Genomic DNA, 24,652 nt, shown 5'->3' with positions numbered 1-24,652 from the left:
AATAATCCTCATTGAATAGCAAAGTTTCACATTGTGCTCTAACAAGTTTCAGGTGTATTTCGTAAAATCAGAGCTTGAACTCTACAAATGGAAGGATGAATTACATGAAGTAAGAAATATGTGCCAAATGGAAACCTGAAACCATCCGAATGAAAAACTGTTTGAAAGATTTATAACTGCTCGTGAGAGGGTATGCACCGTTACCGATGGAAATCTAAAAGACTGGGCCCTCTGAATTGTATCTGACATGAACATTGGTAATTTCCAGGCTTCGTCTACCTGGCTACACAGGTTCTAGAAATTATACAGAATAGGAAGTTACAAAATTACCAAGTTTATGTCACTTAAACATGTACAGCAGCTGTCAGTGATAGACACTGCTATAGAGAAATTCATAGCTGATGTAAAGACAAGATTTGCTGTTATCCCTGCGACTGCTGTTTATAATGCTGATAAGTCAGGTTTCGTTAAAGAACTGCGTGCACAATGCACCTCATCATTTCAGGGTGAGAAAAAGACTGAGTCGGTGTCCAATCAATGATTGCAATGACACATTCATATATGATAATGCCCATGATAAGTATGAATGGTTTACTGTTTCCATAGCTGTATATCTGTCTTAAAGAACCGCAAGGCAAATTAGGACCAAAAATAAAATATGGACTTTTTAGTTTTAAAAAATCTTGTAACCGATGTATCAAAATCTGGAAAAATAGGAAAGAATAATTTTCAACATTTCGTTCAAAATGTATTCCTACCAGTTGCAGAAACTAATTCAATACTTTTGTTGGATTCATGGTCTGGACATAATGACACCTCTGTTTTTGTGGTGGATGACGAATATCTGTGGATGTAATATGGATTCTGACTGAAACTACTAGTGTGAGCCAACTTCTCGATAAAGAATTTTTTCAACAGTGGAAAGCATTTTTCAGAAAATTATCAGACGACACAATTTCCGATACCTCTCTCTCATTTCAGGTTTATCAACAGAACAGTATTCTTAAGCTCCAGTCATTTGTGCATTACCAGTTTTCTCCACCACACTTTACGAATTTGATCAAATATGCCTGGTATGCAGTGCAGTATGCAGAACAGTGGGCCAAACCATTTCTGACTCCATCCCAGTTCTTTCTAAATAAAACTAGTGGTTACTGTGAAGTGTCTGACTGCACCAATTTTTCTGTTGTCTGGTGCAAGAAAAATGTTTGTTTTTGTCATTCCACAGACACTTCACATTTTTATGATGCCTTCAGGGAATAAACAACTAACTGTTTCACTAATAAGCAAATGTACAACATTAAAACATTATTATAAGGAATGGCCTACAGGACTCGTTATAAAATGTAATACTGCAAGACCCATTTCATTTCAACAAATTACAAATCCTTATTGATGGATGTCGCCTGCGACATCAAACACTGCCATGATTTTATTTTCCCTGCTCACCTCTTTTATCAGAATTAAATGTGCAAGAATTGAACTGTCGATATGAAGTTGTTCAAAAAGATGTTTATATAGCTTAAGCCAGCTTTTCACCAGAGCAAACAAGCACGAGCAAAGGAGAATTCTATCTGGTGTACCCAGTAGGCCTCTTGCAGATCTTTCAACTGGATGCCACTGCAGAAACGTACGTGTCCCTAAACTTCCCCGTTTACCTAACCGGAAAATGGAAATCTGCAGTTTAACATGGAATCTGAACCACATGTCTTTCGTGGCCACTCCAACATCTGTGAGAAGTGAATGCTCAGTTAAAAATCATAGTTCCCATGTGCTCTGTATCACAAAGTGCACGCTTTGCCACTAGACCATGATTGTTTTAGAAAAAAAAGAATAAAACCATTAGACCTTATACGTGTAGTGCAAATGCTAGCTGTGTCACCTTTTGAGATGATACTCGACATCGGTAATTAGTGTTCTGTTTATAAATTTCCCCTTACTGGTAATGAGAAGCCAGGGAAAAATAGCTGTTGACATACAAGGAAAATTTTGGACCAGTACTAAGGAGATATGGAAATGCAGTTCTGTGTAAAGTACATGCTCTCAACGCATGTCATGCTTCCATACAAATTGAGACACTTAAATTCTTCCTACACTGTACCATTTTGCATACTCTGTCAAGAACAGTGCGCTCCTACAAAATAATCCTCATTGAATAGCAAAGTTTCACATTGTGCTCTAACAAGTTTCAGGTGTATCCTTTATGCAGAATATTAGCTCCGAAAACTAAAAACTAATAACACAGCATTCATAGACAGTGTTCACTACCTTGGTTTTTTTTCCAGTCCCTTCAGTATAAATGAGTCTACACATATACAAGCAAATGGTAGTGAATTTTCTGCAAATGCTCATTAGCATGTGTTCACTTCCATTCGTTCCATTGTAAACCAGGCTCCAGGTGCTTAAAATTGGTGTCTGTGAACTCTGGATAATTCCGCTACGTGGCACTGTGCGAGTGATTTGCCGAGTCGCGCATTAGGCGAGCAGGGCTGTACAAACTGCTGTTATAAGCTGTACTTTGCATGGCAAAAATTTGTAACTTCAACATTTTTTTACAAAATACTTGCAGCGCCTCTTAGCAACTAAAATTTTGGCAGTGCATTTCTTTCCTTGTCTTATTCCTGTGTAAAAAATTTCAGGGTAGGTTTCGACACATCTTATTGCACCATTCCCTTACTTGGCACAGTGTTTTCTCATTATGTTCCTGTCAGTTGGGAAGAATCACGTACTAATGTAAATGCATGGCAGTAGTACTTAAGGAATTAGGTCTGGAAAAAATTTATTTGACTTCTTTGGGAAGACCAAGAATGCATATGCACATATAAAAATGTGTGTGTGTGTGTGTGTGTGTGTGTGTGTGTGTGTGTGTGTGTGCTGGTAGTATGGGAATATGTTCCAGGGGTATACAGGGTGGTCCATTGATAATGACCGGGCCAAATATCTCACGAAATAAGCATCAAACGAAAAAAATACAAAGAACGAAACTCGTCTAGCTTGAAGGGGGAAACCAGATGACACTATGAATGTTTTAGTTGGACCACTTTTTACGTTTTGTGATACATGGCGCTGTAATAGTCACAAACATATAAGTATGTGATATCACGTAACATTCCATCAGTGCAAACGGTATTTGCTTCGTGATACATTACTCGTGTTAAAATGGACCGTTTACCAGTTGCGGAAAAGGTCGATACCGTGTTGATGTATGGCTGTTGTGATCAAAATGCCCAACGGGCATGTGCTGTGTATGCTGCTCGGTATCCTGGATGACATCATTCAAGTGTCCGGACCATTCGCCAGATAGTTACATTATTTAAGGAAACAGGAAGTGTTCAGCCACATGTGAAACGTCAACCACGACCTGCAACAAATGATGATGCCCAAGTAGGTGTTTTAGCTGGTGTCGTAGCTAATCTGCACATCAGTAGCAGACAAATTGCGCAAGAATTGGGAATCTCAAAAACGTCGGTGTTGAGAATGCTACATTAACATTGATTGCACCCTACCATATTTCTATGCACCAGGAATTGCATGGCAATGACTTTTAATGTCATGTACAGTTCTGCCACTGGGCACAAGAGAAATTATGGGACGGTGACAGATTTTTTGCACGGGTTCTATTTAGCGACGAAACGTCATTCACCAACAGCGGTAACATAAACCGGCATAATATGCACTATTGTTTTGTTCTTGTGGTCTTCAGTCCAGAGACTGGTTTCATGCAGCTCTCCATGCTACTCTATCCTGTACAAGCTTCTTCATCTCCCAGTACCTACTGCAACCTACATCCTTCTGAATCTGTTTAGTGTATTCATCTCTTGGTCTCCCTCTATGATTTTTACCCTCCGTGGTGCCCTCCAGTACTAAATTGGTGATCCCTTGATGCCTCAGAATATGCCCTACCAATCAATTCCTTCTTCTAGTCAAGTTGTGCCACAAATTTCTCTTCTCCACAATTCTATTCAATACCTCATCATTAGTTATGTGATCTACCCATCTAATCTTCAGCATCCTTCTGTAGCACCACATTTCGAAAGCTTCTATTCTCTTTTTGTGTAAACTATTTATCGTCCACGTTTCACTTCCATACTTGGCAACACTCCATACAGATACTTTCAGAAAAGATTTCTGGACACTTAAATCTACACTCAATGTTAACAAATTTATCTTCTTCAGAAATGCTTTCCTTGCCATTGCCAGTCTACATTTTATATCCTCTCTACTTCGACCATCATTAGTTATTTTGCTCCCCAAATATGCACTATTAGGCAACGGAAAATCCATGATGGCTGCGACAAGTGGAACATCAGCAACCTTGGCGTGTTAATGTATGGTGCGGCATTATGGAAGGAAGGATAATTGGCCTCCATTTTAAAGATGGCAATCTAAATGGTGCAATGTATGCTGATTTCATTGTTCTACTGATGTTACTATGTTTCACTGCATGACAGAATGGTGATGTACTTCCAACATGATGGATGTCCGGCACATAGCTCGCGTGCAGTTGAAGTGGTATTGAATAGCATATTTCATGACAGGTGGATTGGTCGCCGAAGCACCATACCATGGCCTGCACGTTCATTGGATCTGACGTCCCCGGATTTCTTCCTATGGGGAAAGTTGAAGGATATTTGCTATTGTGATCCACCGACAACGCCTGACAACATGCGTCAGTGCATTGTCAATGCATGTGCGAACATTACGGAAGGCGAACTACTTGCTGTTGAGAGGAATGTCGTTACACGTATTGCCAAATGCATTGAGGTTGACAGACCTCATTTTGAGCATTTATTGCATTAATGTGGTATTTACAGGTAATCACGCTTTAACAGCATGCATTCTCAGAAATGATAAGTTCACAAAGGTACATGTATCGCATTGGAACAACCGAAATAAAATGTTCAAATGTACCTACATTCTGTATTTTAATTTAAGAAACCTACCTGTTCCCAACTGTTTGTCTATGCCATATGTTTTTTGACTATTACAGCGCCATCTATCACAAAGCGAAAAAAGTGGTCCAACTAAAACATTCATATTTCTTTATGTACTACACAAATATGTAATAAAAATTGGGGTTTCTATTTTTTAAAAAAAGGCAGTTTATATCCGTTTGACCTATGGCAGTGCCATCTAGCGGGCCAACCATAACGCCATCTGGTTTCCCCCTTCAAGCTAAACAAGTTTTGTTCCCTTTAGTTTTTTTGTTTGACGCTTTTTTCATGAGATATTTGGCCCACTCGCAATCAGTGAACCACCCTGTATATGCCGATGGGCATGGCTGAGCAGACAGAGGGAGGAGGAGATGGATAATGAGAGGAGGGAGGGTGGGATGGTCAGAAAGAAGGGAGAGGAGGAAATGGAAGTAGATGATGGACAGAGAGATTGTGGGAGGAGAAGATGGACTGGTTGAGGGGGAAGGGGGTGCCAGAAGGAGATGGACAAAGAGAGGGGAAGGAGGAGATGTGACCAGCTGGATTGGGAGGAGGAGGTGAACGGAGGGAGGGGGGAAGAGGAGATGTGTGCAGTGTGCAATAAATTTGGCACACGTGTATGTGGGCAAAGCTGCAGGTAAAAACCTGATAATATGATAAAGTTAACAGATATGATGGAAGGAAAAATTCAGGAGACGATAAATAGGGGGAGGGGGAAGAGGAGGTGTGTGTAATGCATCAAATGTGGGATTCATGTACATAGGTGAAGCTGCAGATAAATAGCTAATAGTATGATAAAGTTAACAGACGTGATGAAAGGGAAAAAAGAAATTTAACCAAGTAAAAGATGATGAAACTGGGATAGTGTTGACAGTGTTTGCTGTTGGACAGAAAGAATACAGCTGTGAAATGTAAGAGGAAGCTGTACCGTTGTAAACAAGTAAAGCTTTTGTTTTAAATGCAGGGAGGGTTTGAATCAGTAACAAATTACTGGTTAGTTACTTTGTAAGTCGTGTGGCTGAAATGGAGGAGTAGGTGGAGAGAGATTTATTGTTATACATAGTTTCAGGCAAAATGCTAAGACATAGCACATCAAGTATTGCAGTTATGAAATGATGTATTTATTTGATTTGCAAAAACATGTGTTGAGGAAACCAGTGACTATGGAACTGATGGTTACAACAGTGTGTTGGAAGTCATGTTACTATCCAGCTATGTCCACCATTGCCTCAAAGGAGTTAGGAGTAATAAAACTGTATATTTATCAAAAGAAGACTACTGTTTATCAAAGGTAGCTCTTTAATAGCAACCAGAAGGAAAAGGACAAGTAAACTGTACTTAAAGGATACCTATTCTAAGAGAGGGTGGTGGGATTCCTAATATGTTTTTAAGATGACTAGCTCATTTATTTCTCCTTTTAACTGACGAGGTGGCCAGATATTCCTAATGGGATATGATTTTTGTTTGTATTGTTTTAATTACATTCAAACAAAGTATGTTGCACTATTTCAAATCTTGTTTCTTTAAATGTGTCTTTGTTAGTGAATTCTAGTGTGGAAGTAGTCATTCTTTAGCAAAGATTTTTCAACAGTTCAGCATGGAGCTTTACAGTGAAGTTAGTTACTCATTTCAATTGCAGGAGCTATGCCTGTATCTGGACGAGGAGCGTGGTGGACAGCAGAACGGTGTGTGTGCAGCGTGTGGGGCCAGCTTGCGTCCAGGTCTCCGTGACGACGGTGATGGGTCGAGCTCCAGCACGAATGCTGACGAGCCTCCTGTGCAGCCTCCTGCGGGATCTCAATTTGCGCATCGCATTGCCAGCAGTGGGACAAACACGGACCGCACAAACCACCACAGTGCTGGTGCCGGCAGGCACCGTGGCAGTGGAAATGTTTTCAACGGTATGTTGAAGATTATAGGTTGATGTTAATTGTATGTAGTAACATACATTTATTAGGAACAATCAGCATCTGCTTTGCAGATTCCATTACATAAGCATCTGTGTAATTGAAATTGTGTGATCAATGAGGAGAGATTATAAAGTTCATAGCGTGGACTAGAAATATTGCGAGTATTTGAATGTGTGCGTATGGGTTGGAAGTGCTGTTTTTCCTTATGTAAGTTTGCAGGTCATGTTACAGTATTAGGGCAAGATTAGAACTTATCAGCTATTGACTGAGAGACTCAACTGAATGGGCAGTTTGTATAGGGACAGAGATTTGTGCAATATTGTCCTAAATGCCTTAAAAAAATGCCTTGATCATAGAACTCCTGAGCATAACGTCTTGAGATTTGCTGGCTACAAACAGGTGCAAACTTTCCGACAAAGTTAACGTAGAGCAGGGATTCAGTGATTGTAAGGCCAATATAGTCTCACTAACTACTTATGTCAGTAGGAAAGTAAAGAAATGCGGGAAGATGTGTCATTTAGTAAGTCTGACAAAGAATATATTTTAAAAACAAAGATGATGTGACTTACCATATGAAAGCGCTGGCAGGTCGATAGAAACACAAACAGACACATACATACACACAAAATTCAAGCTTTTGCAACAAACCGTTGCCTCATCAGGAAAGAGGGAAGGAGAGGGAAAGACGAAAGGAAGTGGGTTTTAAGGGAGAGGGTAAGGAGTCATTCCAATCCCGGGAGCAGAAAGACTTACCTTAGGGGGAAAAAAGGATGGGTATACACTCGCGCACACACACACACACACACACACACACACACATATCCATCCACACATACACAGACACAAGCAGACATTGGGTCTTTAAATATGTCTGCTTGTGTCTGTATATGTGTGGATGGATATGTGTGTGAGTGTGTGTGCGAGTGTATACCCGTCCTTTTTTCCCCCTAAGGTAAGTCTTTCTGCTCCCGGGATTGGAATGACTCCTTACCCTCTCCCTTAAAACCCACTTCCTTACGTCTTTCCCTCTCCTTCCCTCTTTCCTGATGAGGCAACAGTTTGTTGCAAAAGCTTGAATTTTGTGTGTATGTATGTGTCTGTTTGTGTTTCTATCGACCTGCCAGCGCTTTCGTATGGTAAGTCACATCATCTTTGTTTTTAAATATATTTTTCCCGCGTGGAATGTTTCCCTCTATTATAAAGAATATATTTTAGATGACCTGAATTGTCAACATCAAACATTCATCTCTGAGACCGGAAATGTTGAGTGTAAATAGACAAAGTTACTGAGTATTGTAGAATATACTTTAGACAGATGCGTGGCAAGGAATCTTGAGTGTGACCTGCCATGGTGCAAAAGCCATGTCAGAAAGCAGCTTTGAAGGAAAAGAGAGCTTCATTAAAAATTTAAACAAATCTGAAGCCTTGCAAAAAGCTTGCACACAAACAGAAATGGAAATAAGCCAAAATCAATAAAAGGAGAATCGTGCAAGAAGTGTTCAAAACATCCAAAAGTGAAATTCTGTCTAACAGTGTGACAGAAAATCGTAAGAATTTTTGATCTTACATTAAGTCAATAAATGGATCAAAGCTATTTGTCCAGACACTCAGAAATGATACTGACAGTGAAACAGAGGATGACAGAAAGATGGCCAAAACGCCAAAGTCTGAGAATGAATCTTTCACTCTGTATTGAAATGTGCAGTGTTTTTGAACCTTCCTGACAAATTGAAACTATGTCCTGGACCGAGACTCAAACCCTGAAGCTTGCTTTTTGGGGGCAGCGCTCTTACTGACTGAGATATTGAGGCACAAGTCATGACCTGCAGTCACAGCTTTACTTCCAGCAGTACCTTTTCTAAATTCCATTTTCTGGAAGTGTTTCACTGTGAATATCATACAACCTGAGACTGATAGTATACCTACTATACCTACATGATTCTACATAGAGTATGCGAAACACTCTCCCCTCTTCTTTCAGCACTCTAATGCACGTAGCAGGAGGAATGAAGTATTCCAAATGAAGGGGAAAATGCACAGATCATTAAAAAATGATCATTGAACAGATGCACACAATTTTAGGATTATATCACTCACATCAGTTCCCTGTAGAATTTAGATGATGTTTAATGCTAAAACATAGTGCATGAGTTAATAACAGTGAGAAGCTAAGTGCAACAGAGGTGGGAGGGGGGACAGTAAAAAATAGACAGATCAGAAAATGAAAGCTATAGAAAGTTAAATGAAGTGAAGAAAGGTGTAGTTAGCGTGAAGAAATGCTGAGATAATGCCCATTCATCCTAACTGATAACTGGGTGGTAGTCATGCTGATGTAAAAGGCCAAACAGTGTTTACATAACAGCTGGTATATATGACATGTGCCTTTCTACAGAATGGATGTCATTTCAGGACATGATTTTAGGAAGTCATGGCCTTGTTGAAGTAGCTGATTTCACTCTTATTAACCCATGCACAATGTTTTAGCAGTAATCTACATCTTGCACATTACCTTGTCTTCCACTTTTAAGCTCTCAAGTTTTCAAATCTCACCCAGTGCCGTCCCCAACAATCAGTTTTTCCTTCTCATCCCATCTGGTGTGTCTTCCCTGACCTGGGGTTCTGGGTGACTTTTCTGAACTGCAGCTCTTTTCCTAAATCTCTCCAGTCCTTTTCCTTTGCCTCTCTTCCTTCCTCTTCAACTCTTCTGCCGGAACAAGGAGCCACTGCCTCCGAAAGCTTGCATAAGATAAACCACTTTGTGTAAGCGTGTTCTCCTGCCATCATTTGGTGAGTAGATTTTTTTATCTATCCAGTTACATTATATTGCCAAAAATTGATTATTTTCGTTGTTATGAAGTGTAAGTGTAATTTGTTATTGTAATTTTAGTTTGAATAAACTCAGTTAAATTTCTGGTTCTTACTGCTTATTCTCAGTATTTACCATTCTTGTGATGGTACACAACCCTGGTGCTACCTGTATAAAAATATTTTGAGAGAGAGATAAATCAGAGTAGGTACAGCTTCATGTTTCAAATTGAGCTCTGACTCTTAACTATTGTGCTAACAAATATTCCACCAAAGTTGTTGCCACCTAAATAATGTTGTTTCTGTTGGATTTGCAAAATTGAGGAAGGAAATCAAAATGAGAGAGGTTTACAAATATTATTGTATAATGTAACATTTGGCCATGACTGTGCACATGTTCATCCTAATTTTCATACATGTTGTAGGTAAGTCACAACATTTATAATAATTCTTCTTTGGAGCAATAAAAACACTTAAAAATGAGATCAGAGCATCAGACAAAATACATGTTTGCTCACGGTGGCTATCTGATAATGACTCCCTGCCTTGTCCATGCTTGTGTCCCTTTTATTTAGAACAACAGGTAATGGTGCAGCTCCTAGCGACTTGATTGTATCACAGGCAAGCATGTACACACAGGCTATTGGGTGGCTGTTTGCTGTCATCTGCTATAAGTTACTCACTCAACATTTTCTCACTATAATTCTGAAAACATTTTCTAATTAATATTGGTCCATTGGCACATTGGCATTTCTCAGTGGATCCATTGAATATTTTATTCACATGTCTGCTATTGCTTTATGTTATGTAAATCCCACAATGTTTCATCAAGGCAGTTGCCCCTTTGCCAAGGAGCAGTTTGTGGGAGCCAGCATGTGCCTAGGAAGATCAGTTGCTTTAGCTGGGGATGAACCAGAATTGGTCGCAATGTGGATCCTCTACTGTATTGTGACAGGGCCCCCATCAAAATAGTTGCCTTTCTCATAGTGATGTGATGGTAATTAATGAAAGGCAGCTATGTGAAGATACAGAAACCATGTTGATCATTGGTAAGGTTTCCCAAGAAGCGAATATGCATCATCCCACAAGCAGGAAAACTAAGGATATAATCTTTGCCTTCCTCTGTGGCAAACAATGTTTGACTTTTACAGATTTTTTTTCTGTTTGATCCAGATAAATATGAAATTTGTGTTCATTGCGATGATTATGCATTGTACAACACTACTGGTTAAACAGCAACCTACATTGGCATGGAATCTCATGCATACTGTGTTTCCTAAAGCACTTCCTCTCATTTATCTTCAACAGTGACACTACTTTATTGTTGTTGATATTCACTATTTTTGTGTCAGTAATTATAATCACTGTCATAGTAACATCTCAGATGTAATTGCTGAAAGACAGCTGCTGTACACCATGAGCCAAATATAAAATATTTAATTGCCAGAACGTAGCCTATCATTAGTGACAGATAATGTGTATATCTCTACCAAATTATGTGTGTGAAGTATTAAATCTTTATGATTTTAAAATTGATGTGTATATTTTACAGCTGTAAAACTCTAAAAAAAAGTGTGATTATTCAGAGTTTGACATCTGTAACATGTACATATGCCAGACTGTGTACTACAGAGATCCATATCAGTTTTAACACCATAAAGACTGCTTATTTGACACATGTCATTTGATGTACTGTACATACCTGAGTATAAGATGACCCTGCATATAAGATGACCCCCCCCCCCCCCCCCCCAATGCCCCATGTTTTAAGAGGCCCTTGTGAAAAATTTATGTTTTAACATCTTTTAACTAATCAAAATTACAAACTGTTATTGACATAAGTTATCTGCCTAAAAAGTTACCATTACACCTATTCTAAACTTATGCCATGTATTTGGTCTATGTTTTGACAAAACAAGGAGAAATAAAATAAACAAAAAATTGTTAACATTAATTTTTATCTTCCCTGCCTCTGTCCTAACAGGGCAACTGTGAAGCTTATGTCTTCGTTCTCACAAATATTTGGCTGTTTCTTCCTAACATGTTGCAATTTCTCTCTCTCTCTCTCTCTCTCTCTCTCTCTCTCTCTAAACAAACAGTGGATTTCACTTCTATACGGGTGTGAGAATGTTACAATGTATTTTGCTACAAAAGCATATTGTCTGCCTGCCGCTGTCTCATTGACTGTATAGAACCAGCAGTTGACCCCCTCCCTCCCAACCCCTGGCTGTCTCCCCCCCCCCCCCCCCCCCACACCAACACCAGCTGCCCCCACCACTGGCTGCCCCCACCACTGGCTGCCCCCACCACTGGCTGCCCCCACCACTGGCTGCCCCCACCACTGGCTTCCCTCCCTCCCCCATCTCCCCATCATTTGCTCATACCTCGCAGTGAGCATTGACACAACATTGGTGCAGGAAACATGTAAGTACACCAGTGACCCCAGTCTAGACTTCTAGCATCTCCTCCAGGAATGTATGCTATTGAGTATTTGGCCAATTTTATAGTCAACTAGATTCCGAGTAGAAATAGATTCAGGCCAATGCACTTGAAAAATGGTAGATGTTTGTAAAAAGCTGAAGTAAGCAGTATAGATTCCCATGGTTGCCAGCACGATGGAATTTGCTGCCCACTCACCACTCCTCTCCCCACACTCCTTATAGTTCTCAGCTAAGCTCATGTCCCTGCTCCCTCCAAGCCTTTAGTAGTGCTGTGCTTAAGCAGCAGTGAAACACAGATGCTATATCTTCTAGGTTGCAAGTCACATGTAACAACAGCAACAAAAATATATGTAAAAGATCAAAATCACGATTCAGTCCAATTCTCAAACTTTTGCTCATCCAGTGATCAGTGCCGTCTGTTGGTACGATCTCCATGAGGGTTCTTTCCACTATAATTTATTCTTGTGATAACAGCTGCAGTCACTGAAATGTGATTTGTTTTCCTTGTTAGACATTGAATACTGGATTACTTTTCTTTATCGTCTCATCTAAATGCCACCATCTTGTTCTAAAGCTGATAATGTTTTTTTCCCCTGTGTTCTGATACACTAACAGATACCAAATTTTCATTTACAACACACTTCATAAATCATTAGTTTCTCATAACAAAATAAAATATTGACTTGGGTTCAGAATCATGTAATGGTTCTTGAAGGACAAGATTTTCACCTTTGACTGTTACCTTTACTTGAAAAGCAGCATTACTGTGTGTATATGACAGCCATATATGTATGAGAACTTATACTGTAAACCTATTCAAATACAGCCAAATTTTGTGAGTTGATACAATTTAATGCTATTTCTCCTGTGTTTCACAAAATTGTCAGTTTTTAAGTAGATCATTAGATTGTTGTAGTGCCTAGTTCAGATTACCTCACGTATACATCCCTTGCACTAGCATTATGAGCCTGACGTTATGTGATTGAATGAACAGGATCGGTACTATATCAAGCGCTTCTGCATATTGGGAAATCTCGAACCTGTTCGAACAAAAGTATTGTTTGCTAAGCTCTACCCTTCTGACCTCTTCAAAATAAATTTGTATGAAGCCTCACTAGCCAAAGTTTCATCTGTAAATATAAGACGAACCCTACATTAGTCTATTAAACCCTGTAAAAACCTTGACCTCAGCAGCAGTATTTTAATTTTTGAATATAAGACGACCCCATATTTTTTAATGGCAAATTTGGGAAAAAACCTCATCTTTTTATTGGTAAATATGGTAGAAGTATACATATGTGCCACAGGTGATGAGCTATAGGTCCAAGTACCATCTGGCAAGTAAATATCTTTACATGCAGCTCATGGTCTACAGCAAGACGTCTGTTAAGAAAGTCTTAAACCTGTGGAGTACCAAGCATACAAGATTTTCATCTTACGTGTGCATTACTGAACCACAAGTACACATAGAAAATGAGAATGTTCTGGTTAGGCTAAATAAAACAATAAATTAAGTAAAGATAGTCTTTGATAGGACCCAGCAATTTCCTCAGGTTAGTATATTAGGAAAAACACAGTACATACTGTTTCTGTCAAGTATTCTTCTGATTTTAGAAGAATTACTATTAAAGTATGCCTGGAGGGTCGTGACATTATGTCTCTCTCTCTTTATGGTGTCCACTGTGCTGGCCTCACTTAGTTTACTATGTGGAATGAATTTGTTTCCCTGAATAGATGTTCTGTTGAAAACCGTTCTCATATGTTCCTCACCTTGCAGGCTATCAGGCTTGGATAAGACATGTGGCCTCTGAACCAGAGTGTACAATACACAACTGTGCCATGCCAGGTAATGACCACTTGTAGTTTGCAAATAGATCTCAGTGAGAGTAGGCTTGCGATACAGGCTATGTCCTAAAATCCACTCATTTTCTTTCACACAGGAACATACTGTGAAAGAAGTCCCCTATTCTTTCTGCCTCCATTGCAAACTAAACATTTGGATTTAGTGAATTATATCCTGTAGAAACACAGGTAATGTTTATGCTTCACAATGGAACACCTCAAACTTGTTTTCCATACACTGCTAAAAGCAGGACAGTCTTTCCTCCATAAGGTAGTGCACCGTAGAGGATGTGATATGATCACGTGATCGACAGACCCTTTAATAGGAATTTTGGATACGATCTCAGCACAGCCTGAAACCTTGTGCTTTTTGCAGACTGACTGCCATGAGCAGGGCAAATATTTTCAGTGCGAGATCTAACAGTCAGTTTTGGTTTGGCTACAGTGACAGTGACTCAGGGTGTACACACCCTGGGACAACAGGGAAATTTGGCAAAAACGCAGGAATATTTTCATTCAGGAAAACCTGGAAATTTTTTAGAATTCTGGGAATTTATCGATGTTTTAATTTTCAGTTAAATTTTTGTAGTTTTCAGTAATAAGAACAGACTCTTTAACAAAGCTTTGTATTTTATCCTGCTACTGCAGAATAACACTGCAGCTATAAAACAAATGAGGGAATAACACCAAACTAAAACTTTAGTTACACAGAAAATGTGCCATTTACAACAACAAAACACAGTGGACACACAAACATGTGCTAACAGCAAAATGTGTCAAAGGCTTCAGGATGAAGACTATCCAATACTTTGTTACAACGCACTGCTTTTGATGAGCATGACATCACAACTGTGTACATTTCTAAAAGGTCACTGGAAAATATTATGAATGGTGGTTTGAGAAGCATTACTTTCAAAGTAAATTTGCTTTTACGCAGTATGAATTACGTTACATATAAGAATGTGCAATCAGTTTCTTAAATCAAGGAGCATTTGACTCTCATTGAAAACTTAACACTTCGAGGACCAGCCACCTAGAAAAATTTCAGGCCCAGAAGACCAGCCATTTATGCCATTATGTAAAGTTTTACTGGCACATTTGTGTTTGATATATCTTAGTGGGTAAAACACACACACACACACACACCACACACACACACACACACACACACACACACACTAGAAAAGACCAACTGGTTTTTCTGCAGAAAAGTTGAGTCCTAGATGGAACATGTTTTCAGCCAGGTAAGACACAAATTTTTTTATGCACTGCAGTGAAATTTATAACCGTTCCTGTCAGAAATATTCAGCTGCTGCAGTGTAAGCTGTGCTATTAGGATCCTGTGTAACCACACCCTCCCCTATTTGTGTGTTCATGGCACTTAACAATTGCTGTTGGCTGACCACATCACTTGTCCTACGCTCTGAGTATCTGTTCTCATTGGTTGATGAGATCACATGACATGAGCTATGACTGGCTGATAAAGCACACCACACAGTGCAATCTCTGTTTCAGTGCTTCGGAAGCTACCATGCTGTATTTGGTGGAATTCGTATTTATACGTTTGCACATCAAAGATCTTTCAAAAACACTTTGTTCTTTATGGGTTTCATTTTCTAAAGTGCTGCTAAGTTTTATGCCAGTGTATAAATCCTTTGCCATTCAACGGATTTATAAATTTACACCTCTGAGGGAAAGAACATTATCACTTAACATGTGAAAGAAATGTACTTTTGCCCGGGAAAAAGTGTATTTTTAACCTGGAAATTTTTATTATTATTATTTTTTCTTACCCATGTTTACACCCTGTAGCAGCACCAGTCATACTCCATGCATGCATGCAGCAGCCCACCCTTTCAATCTGTAGCTGGAGAGCCTTTAAGTGCTACTGTCAAGCTGGTAGTAATGCTTTCTTCCATTCATAACTTCCAGTCACAGCCTCCATAAGAAAACTGTGTTAGTGTGAACACCAACCATTGCTACATGCCAACAGCCACCAACAGTGTTCATCTGAAGATGTCAGATAGTTGTATCAATTAGATGACGTGGAGTTCACACAACATTATCTGGCAGTAGACCCAAGCACCATTTACTCAACATGGCTCTAGTATTGATTACTCTGCAGCTTCCATGATTTTGTAGGTTTCAAAGAAGATATATGTCTAAGTGTTCACTTGGATTGACAATTCAATATTTATGCGCAATATTTCTATGAGCAAGCATCATTAAATTGTTCATTTGTGCCCTCATATTGTCCATAGCTGCTTTATGATGACTGAATGGAATTTTAATTCCATCTTCGTTACTAAAGAAAACCTGCATTTCCTCGTAGTTACAAAGACAGAATTGAAATACTTTCAGTAATTTCAATGACTGGTTTAGTCACCTTCATCAAATGTCGTGGTGAGCTCACTTCCTGGGCAACTGTAGCTCATTAATAATTGCTATTATGAAGTCGGCAAAATGATGGTATCCTGAGAAAAACCAAAAGCACATCATCAGTTGAGAAAGATATTGCGTGATGCAGACATAAGTACAGTGATCTCTCTCCTCAGAGTCATCAAGTGCACTTTCTCTTGTTTGTCAACAGATAATTGCAATTTTGTTTTTGCAGTGTGTAGCTTGAGTTTGCCTAAACAAATGCTGCTCATCATGTCTGTCATGTGATGCCCAGTGTCACCAGGAAGGCAGTTTTTTCCTTTGGCAAACTTTTTTTATTTTCTTTTAAATAAAACTCTACATGTTTGTATACTCTAGTGTAATACTCATTTTACAGATATGTGTTAACAGGGGCAGTAAAACCCAAGTAATTGACAGTGTTCCAGCAGTGACTGAGTAGCACTGCTGCATGGTGGCAGGAGACAGCATAGAGCAGCCTTCCTCAGTCAGTGTTGGAGTGCTGTGTATTCTTCATGTTTTATTGTCCGTGTTAATACGTATCACTAAACAAATATCACCCTAGACCTATCTGGGATTGTGCCACTGAATGAGCATGTAAAATTTCACTGGAAATGTAATTTTGTTTCTAACAGGACACAAAGAGAGGCTTTCCATTAACATGAAAGCTGTGATGAGCAGTATTTAATTGTGCTGACTTCAGTCACAAAATTGCAAATATTTGCCAAAACACCAGAGAAAACATGCTTGATAACTCTTGAGACAGACACCCAGTATAATCAGTTTCACATGAAAATATTAGAAATGAAATATAAGTGACTATATTGACTTCACTCATAAGACAAGCATTGTTGGAAGCAAAACTTGAAGTAGCTGAAAATTCGTTATCTGGAATATTGCTCTTTTAGCAGTAAATAGAATATAGATTTAATACTTACTACCCAATAGTACAGAGGTGGAATACAGAAAACATAACAAGATGTTAATATGTTTCTGTGGCAGAATGTCATTAATTTAGAAATCTTTTAACATCATGACATTTACGCATGTCTCGATATTTATCGTTGATAATTTTAGTTAAATATTTAAAATTTGTCCATAGATCAAATGATGCATTATGTGCGGTCATTGGAACAACGAGTGAAGCAGCTGGAAGAGGAGAAGATATTACTTCAACAAAAACTGGGTGGAACTGATGATGGCATTGTTGCATCCAGTTGGGACCCTGATGTAAGTACACTTGTGGAAGATTCCCTGGAATATTCCTAACTACCATAACAATGCTAAGTAAGAGTGTGCATTGCAGCATGTCTTACAGAAAATGGATTGAAAATATCATAATTTTGCATATCATCGAAACACTTAACTGACCTGTCAATTAGCAGTGTCAAATCAAATGTGTGTTCAGCCACACCCTATTGTTACTGCTTGTTACATATTTCTCCATGTTGAAAAGCAGTTGATGGAAATGGACGGATTTCACAAAAACATATTTTCATTGAGAAAGTAATTGTTAACTTGAAAGTTGTGTATGAAAGTGGATTTTTTTAGAAAGTGATGCATCATTCGCAGGCAGCAATTCCTTGGTGTTTCATTCTTTTGCATTTATGCAGAATTTACACTTCGTTTACCTTACTTGATCTACATGCAATTTTTCATTTTCATTGCAAAGAATTGGAAATTTGTAATCCTTGTGGAAACTGTAGATGAACTGAGTGAAGTATGCCAACTGACTGAAATCTGTGAGATTGGAAAAGTCCATTATATGATATTGTTTCTTCAAAAGTGGTAACTTAAATGTCATTTTATCCATGTTGATTCTTGTGAACTCTGTGGCCATTATGATTGTTGGTGAATAACCCAAATACTCACTTGGCAGTTAAAATCCTATGTATTTTGATCACATTTTTACAATAGGCTTGACTACTATTTTTGGTTATTATTATTATTATTATTATTATTATTATTATTATTATTATTACTCTTTTCTGCAGTCTGAAAATTGTGTTCATATTTTGTGTGTTTGTTTCCAGAAAAGTATGCCATAGCTCACAAATGATTGCACATATGAGTAGTATGTAATTAAACAATGTTGGCTGTTACATACTGATGACAGGACTCTAAGGGCATAATATGCTGATAACATTCTGTTTGCAAGTATCTTTGTATATTCACACCACTGTGACTGAGAATCAGTATTTATTCCTAGAAATTTGGCAATTTGTTACACAGGCTATAGAGATGCCATCTCTCCCATTTTTCCTCTTCAAACTGAAGTTCATGGCACATGTTTCCTTTCTATTCATTGTCACATTATTTCTTATTCACCAGTTGCAAACATCTTTGAGAGTTTCATTTGCTTGCTCTGCAAGGAGTTCTCTTGTTTTCTCAGTGAATCTAATATTTGTGTGATCAGCAAAGAATTTTTTCACCATGACTGACACTACAGGGAAAGTGATTGATGTATGTTAGGAACAGTATTGGTTCTAATACGTTGTCCTGAAGAATTCCTGTATTAATATGTTAATATGCTTTGGTTTTGATAAGTGCTTTACTAAAACTTCGGGCTTATTTGAGGTATGTATTCTCTACTTATTGTACCCTACCTACCAGGTGTGATCAGAACCAGTTGCAGGGTGTATACAACCCGGGACAACCGGGAGATCCAGCAGAAACCCGGGAGTTTTTTCATCCGGGAGAAAACCAGGAAGAACCCGGGAATTTTTTAGAATTCCGGGAATTTTTTAGAATTCGGGTAATTTTTCATTTAGTTTTCAGTTAAATTTTTGTAATTTTGACTGGTAAGAATCAATACTCTAACAAAGGATATTACTGTATCCCGCTACTGCAGAATAATACTGCAACAATAAAACTTGAATGAGGAGAAAAAAAAGAAAATAAAACATAAATTGCAAAGGAAATGTGCCATATACAACAACAAAACACAGTGCTTATATAAGCGTTTGCCAGCAGCAAAATGTGTCAAAGGCTTTAGGAAGACCATGCAATGCTTCATAACAACAAATTGCCTCCGATGAGCGTGACGTCACAACTGTTTACATTAGATTCATTTTAGCAGTTATGAGCGGGCTCATGCGCATGCACAGTTGAGTGGCGTATGAGTTGTACCTTCTCCCATTTCTGGCCACAGAAATGTGGCTGCTGCTGTGTAAATAGTCACAGAAAGCAGCTAGACATGACCGGGCAAAATTTTACTGCTGCGCCCAAGCTGCCAGATTCACGCATGCGCAGCGGGCCCGGATCTATGAGAGAGGGGGGCTGCCAAATTCATATGCTTGAGGAGTAAAAACGTAGTTTCACGAAGTGCCTAGCATCCAGCGCACGTTGGTCTATCGATTACTCATATGATTTTGATGCGCATCCCTGTTGGTTTTTGAACACACTCTGTAAATTGATTTCTGAATGAATCATAAGCCGCGTGGGGTAGCCGTGCGGTCAGAGGCGACTCGTCACGGTTCGTGCAGCTCCCCCCATCGGAAGTTCAAATCCTCCCTCGGGCATGGGTGTATGTGTTGTCCTCAGCGTAAGTTAGATTAAGTAGTGTGTAAGCCCAGGGACCGATGACATCAGCAGTTTGGTCCCATTGTAAAAAAATAAAAAAAAAATCATAAGTTTATTTTTGAATGCGTGATAGTGTACGTGATGTCTCTGTTAGGGGAATCCTCATCGCATTTAGAAATAAACTTTCCTGTAGGCAAAAGGGGACCAGGCTATACAAGCTGAGCAGAGGAAAGCCAAACGAGTGAACGCCAATCGCTGTCTGATTATGTGGTTCGTTGGGTTTGCGAATGATCAGCGTTGTTATAATTACTAGGGAAATCCATAGATTCAGACTACCAGAGTGAAAATAAAATGACTAACAGGAATAACAGGTAGGAAAGATTATGTATTTTCTTCTCAGTGTATCCAGGAAAATGAAATTTTGTCAGAAAATTTTTGGCCAGTTCGCTACACTAGTAAGGGCCCGTTGTACAGTCCCCATCTGGCAGCTGCTTAAGTTCTATTTTGGAAGTAGTGCGGAAAATGGTTTGTAGGAACTTAACAACACCAAACCAGAGAATAATCAGGGATAACTAAACTGGTGATTGTGGCAGGGTTAGTGAAGTTAACTGGCGAATAAGTTTTGACAAAGGCAGGAATAGTTCCAGACTTAGTCATGACAAGATTGTTTATTAGAATGAGAAAGGAGAGGAAACAGGGACATCACACAAATTAGGGAAGTATATGGCGATTCCAAATTTATGTTAAAATCTTGTACTACTTCTTTTCGATCTCATGCTTGAGAAACTGGAACATATGAATGAAATGTGAAACTATCTGTGTGTGTGTGCGGGTGCAGGTGCGCGCGCGCGTCCTTGTCTGTCTATCCATACATCCTCATCTTGGAATCATTTTAGTCACACTCAATTCTGTGTATTAAGTGTATTAACAATTGGGCACTTGTGGCGTCTTTCTTGCAGAGCCCCGCAAGTCATCAGTGATCAGCATAATTTTGTTTATTGTTCCATATTCCATTCCAGAGTAGTGGCCGACCGGAGGCTGTAGTTCAGGCACTCCAAGTACTTGAAGTTCGCGAACAACTGGAAAGAGGTAGCAGTGGGCCTCATCCTTCCTCCACTTACATTCCTCACCAGCAGCAGAATCCCACAGTTGCGAGTACAATGAATGCGGCAGGAGATGATCTTGATGACGGTGAGAAAGCACTTGTCAGGGAGATGTGCAATGTGAGTAGATTGCGACTTAATGGTCATCACCTGTAGATTAGTATGTAGTATCTGTATGCTGTCTGTTGTAGATTAACATGTTTGTGTATATACATTTCTAGGATAATTTTACTGTTGTTCTACTTGTAGATATTCTGATAACTTTGGTAGACAAATGCCAATGAAACTGTAAAGATTTATATATTTGAGCAAAATATTGAATTCTCAGTGAGTCTAAGCTTTCAAAAGTCATTCACATGAGTGACACAGTATTACCAGAACAAAACATAAATTGTCAGTGTCTCACAAAAAAATATATGCAGTATTTGTTTTGCTAGTGGCAAATATTGCTGTGGCAAGTATTGATTCTGTTCAGCATACCTTGTATTCACTATTAGTTAATTCTATATTTGATTCATTTAAGTTCTACATCCTAGATATTTTTGTGTAATGGGGTTGCAACCCCACAACTGGTGACATCTAGTTGCTTTTCTCACGATCTTATTTAGCCTTTTATACAGAAACACGCCAGAGAAAATAAATATAGTGAGGAAAGTTCTGGTAATATGTAAATAATTTAGAAGTGAAGGAGACCACTCATAAAGTAGAAGTGGTGAGCTTCTGAGAGGACACAGAAAGGAATGAAAACTTTCTAGCTTTTTGGATGAATCCTTTAACAAGATACACACACACACACACACACACACACACACACACACACACACACACACACACACGTGTGCAGCTACATTGTGCCGGGATTGCAATTCGTCAGTTGTCTGACATGAGGGGTTGTTGGGTCAGGTGAGATGGATAGGCGGCAGAGATACCAGAGCGTGTGGGGTGCCCATTAACGACAGACTGTTGCATAAAGAGTGAAGGTGCAGTGGGTTGGTGATGACCGAAGCCAGGAGGATTACAGGAACAAAGGAGTTGTTGTGAGAATGACTTCCATCTGCATAGTTCATAGAGAAGGATCCATATGGTATTGGTTGTGAAGCAGCTATTGAACTCGAGGATGTTATGCTCAGAAGCATGTTGTGCATCTAAAGACAAATCAGTTTCTGTCAGCACAGCCTGATTTAGTTTGACTATATCCCATTGCTCTTGTTTTAGTTCATGTTCATCATATAACCCCATTCTTTTTTAAAACCATATCCATTCCTTTCAGTTGAATATCTCAGGTCTTAATCGTCCCTGACAAAATTCCATTGTCTTCTACGTACCTCAGTTTTATGTCGTCTTTTTGAACTTTAATTCTCTTACCAAATTTCTGTTTGGTTTCCTTTACTGGTAGCTTAGTGTGCCGATTTAATAACATTGGGGAGAGGTTACAACATTGTCTCAATTCCTTCTCAGTTACTGCTCCCTTCTTGTTCCTGTCAACTCTTTTTAGCAGTCTGTACAAGTTGTAGACAATTTTTTGCTCATTTATTAAAAGACTACTTCTTTACAAGAGGGAAAAATATATCTAAAAACAAAGATGATGTAACTTAACAAACGAAAGCGCTGGCAAACAAACACAAACATACACACAAAATTGTGTTTGTTTGTTTGTGTGTCTATCAACATGCCAGTGCTTTCATTTGGTAAGTCACATCATCTTTGTTTTTAGATATATTTTTCTCACATGTAATGTTTCCCTTCCTACCTTTGTAACCACCCCCGGTGTAAAACCTGTCCCATGCACCCTCCCACCACCACCTACTCCAGTCCTGTAACCCGGAAGGTGTACACAATCAAAGGCAGAGCCACGTGTGAAAGCACCCACGTGATTTACCAACTGACCTGCCTACACTGTGAAGCTTTCTATGTGGGAATGACCAGCAGCAAACTGTCCATTCGCATGAATGGTCACAGGCAGACAGTGTTTGTTGGTAATGAGGATCACCCTGTGGCTAAACATGCCTTGGTGCACAGCCAGCACATCTTGGCACAGTGTTACACCGTTCGGGTTATCTGGATACTTCCCACTAACACCAACCTGTCAGAACTCCGGAGATGGGAACTTGCCCTTCAGTATATCCTCTCTTCTCTTCATCCGCCAGGCCTCAATCTCCGCTAATTTCAATTTGCCGCCGCTCATACCTCACCTGTCTTTCAACAACATCTTTGCCTCTGTACTTCCGCCTCGACTGACATCTCTGCCCAAACTCTTTGCCTTTACAAATGTCTGCTTGTGTCTGTGTATGTGCGGATGGATATGTGTGTGTGTGTGTGTGTGTGTGTGTGTGTGTGTGTGTGTGTGTGCGCGTGAGTGTATACCTGTCCTTTTTTCCCCCTAAGGTAAGTCTTTCCGCTCCCGGGATTGGAATGACTCCTTACCCTCTCCCTTAAAACCCACATCTTTTTGTCTTTTCCTCTCCTTCCCTCTTTCCTGATGAAGCAACCTTAGGTTGCGAAAGCTCGAATTTTGTGTGTATGTTTGTATTTGTTTGTGTGTCTATCGACCTGCCAGCACTTTAGTTTGGTAAGTCACATCATCTTTGTTTTTAGATATTCGCAATCAACAGCGCGCGGGCGCACACACACACACACACACACACACACACACACACACACATCCATTCGCACATACACAGACACAAGAAGACATTTGTAAAGGCAAAGAGTTTAGGCAGAGATGTCAGTCGAGGTGGAAGTACAAAGGCAAAGATGTTTTTGAATGACAGGTGAGGTATGAGCGGCGGCAATTTGAAATTAGCGAAGGTTGAGGCCTGGTGGGTAATGAGAAGAGAGGATATACTGCAGGGCAAGTTCCCATCTCCGGAGTTCTGACAGGTTGGTGTTAGTGGGAAGTATCCAGATAACCCGGACGGTGTAACACTGTGCCAAGATGTGCTGGCTGTGCACCAAGGCATGTTTAGCCACAGGGTGATCCTCATTACCAACAAACACTGTCTGCCTGTGTCCATTCATGCGAATGGACAGTTTGCTGCTGGTCATTCCCACATAGAAAGCTTCACAGTGTAGGCAGGTCAGTTGGTAAATCACGTGGGTGCTTTCACACGTGGCTCTGCCTTTGATTGTGTACACGTTCTGGGTTACAGGACTGGAGTATGTGGTGGTGGGAGGGTGCATGGGACAGGTTTTACACCGGGGGCGGTTACAAGGGTAGGAAGGGAAACATTCCATGTGGGAAAAATATATCTAAAAACAAAGATGATGTGACTTACCAAATGAAAGCACTGGCATGTTGATAGACACACAAACAAACAAACACAATTTTGTGTGTATGTTTGTGTTTGTTTGTGTGTATCAACTTGCCAGTCTCTCCCATCTACTCAATCTCCCACTTCCAGCTCCATTCCCCCCAAAACCTCAAAATTCTAATCAATACAATCTGGAACCACATTACCCTAATTCAGTAGTTAACCTTTCCTCCAAACCTCTCTCCCAATCCGAAATCTCTGTCCTATCCAAAGGCCTCACCTTCAGCCCTACTCCCAGATTCAACCAAACAGCCCTCGTCAAAGATGTACTGTCCTACACTCGTACTCTCTGCTGGAAATATCACTTTGCCACGAAGAAAAATGATCCCAATCCTACTCCTAATGATCCAACTCCCCAAGACACTATCCAAATTGAACCCTGCCTGG

At 39.6% G+C, this 24,652-nt stretch overlaps 1 protein-coding gene across 1 annotated transcript in view; it reads left to right on the top strand.

The window, feature by feature from the left end:
• LOC124619709 (coiled-coil domain-containing protein 85C) overlaps positions 1–24,652 on the top strand; it is a 74,254-nt gene that overhangs the window by 38,665 nt on the left and 10,937 nt on the right. Inside the window, exons 3-5 of the mRNA XM_047146267.1 lie at positions 6,574–6,835; positions 17,432–17,559; positions 20,871–21,074. Of these exons, the coding sequence (XP_047002223.1) occupies positions 6,574–6,835; positions 17,432–17,559; positions 20,871–21,074 (594 nt within the window). The remainder of the gene's footprint in view (positions 1–6,573; positions 6,836–17,431; positions 17,560–20,870; positions 21,075–24,652) is intronic.

This window comes from Schistocerca americana, chromosome 6, assembly GCF_021461395.2.
Source record: "Schistocerca americana isolate TAMUIC-IGC-003095 chromosome 6, iqSchAmer2.1, whole genome shotgun sequence".
NCBI classification, from domain to species: domain Eukaryota; kingdom Metazoa; phylum Arthropoda; class Insecta; order Orthoptera; family Acrididae; genus Schistocerca; species Schistocerca americana.
Note: the sequence above shows the minus strand (reverse complement) of the source record. Positions and strands in the feature narration are given on the sequence as shown.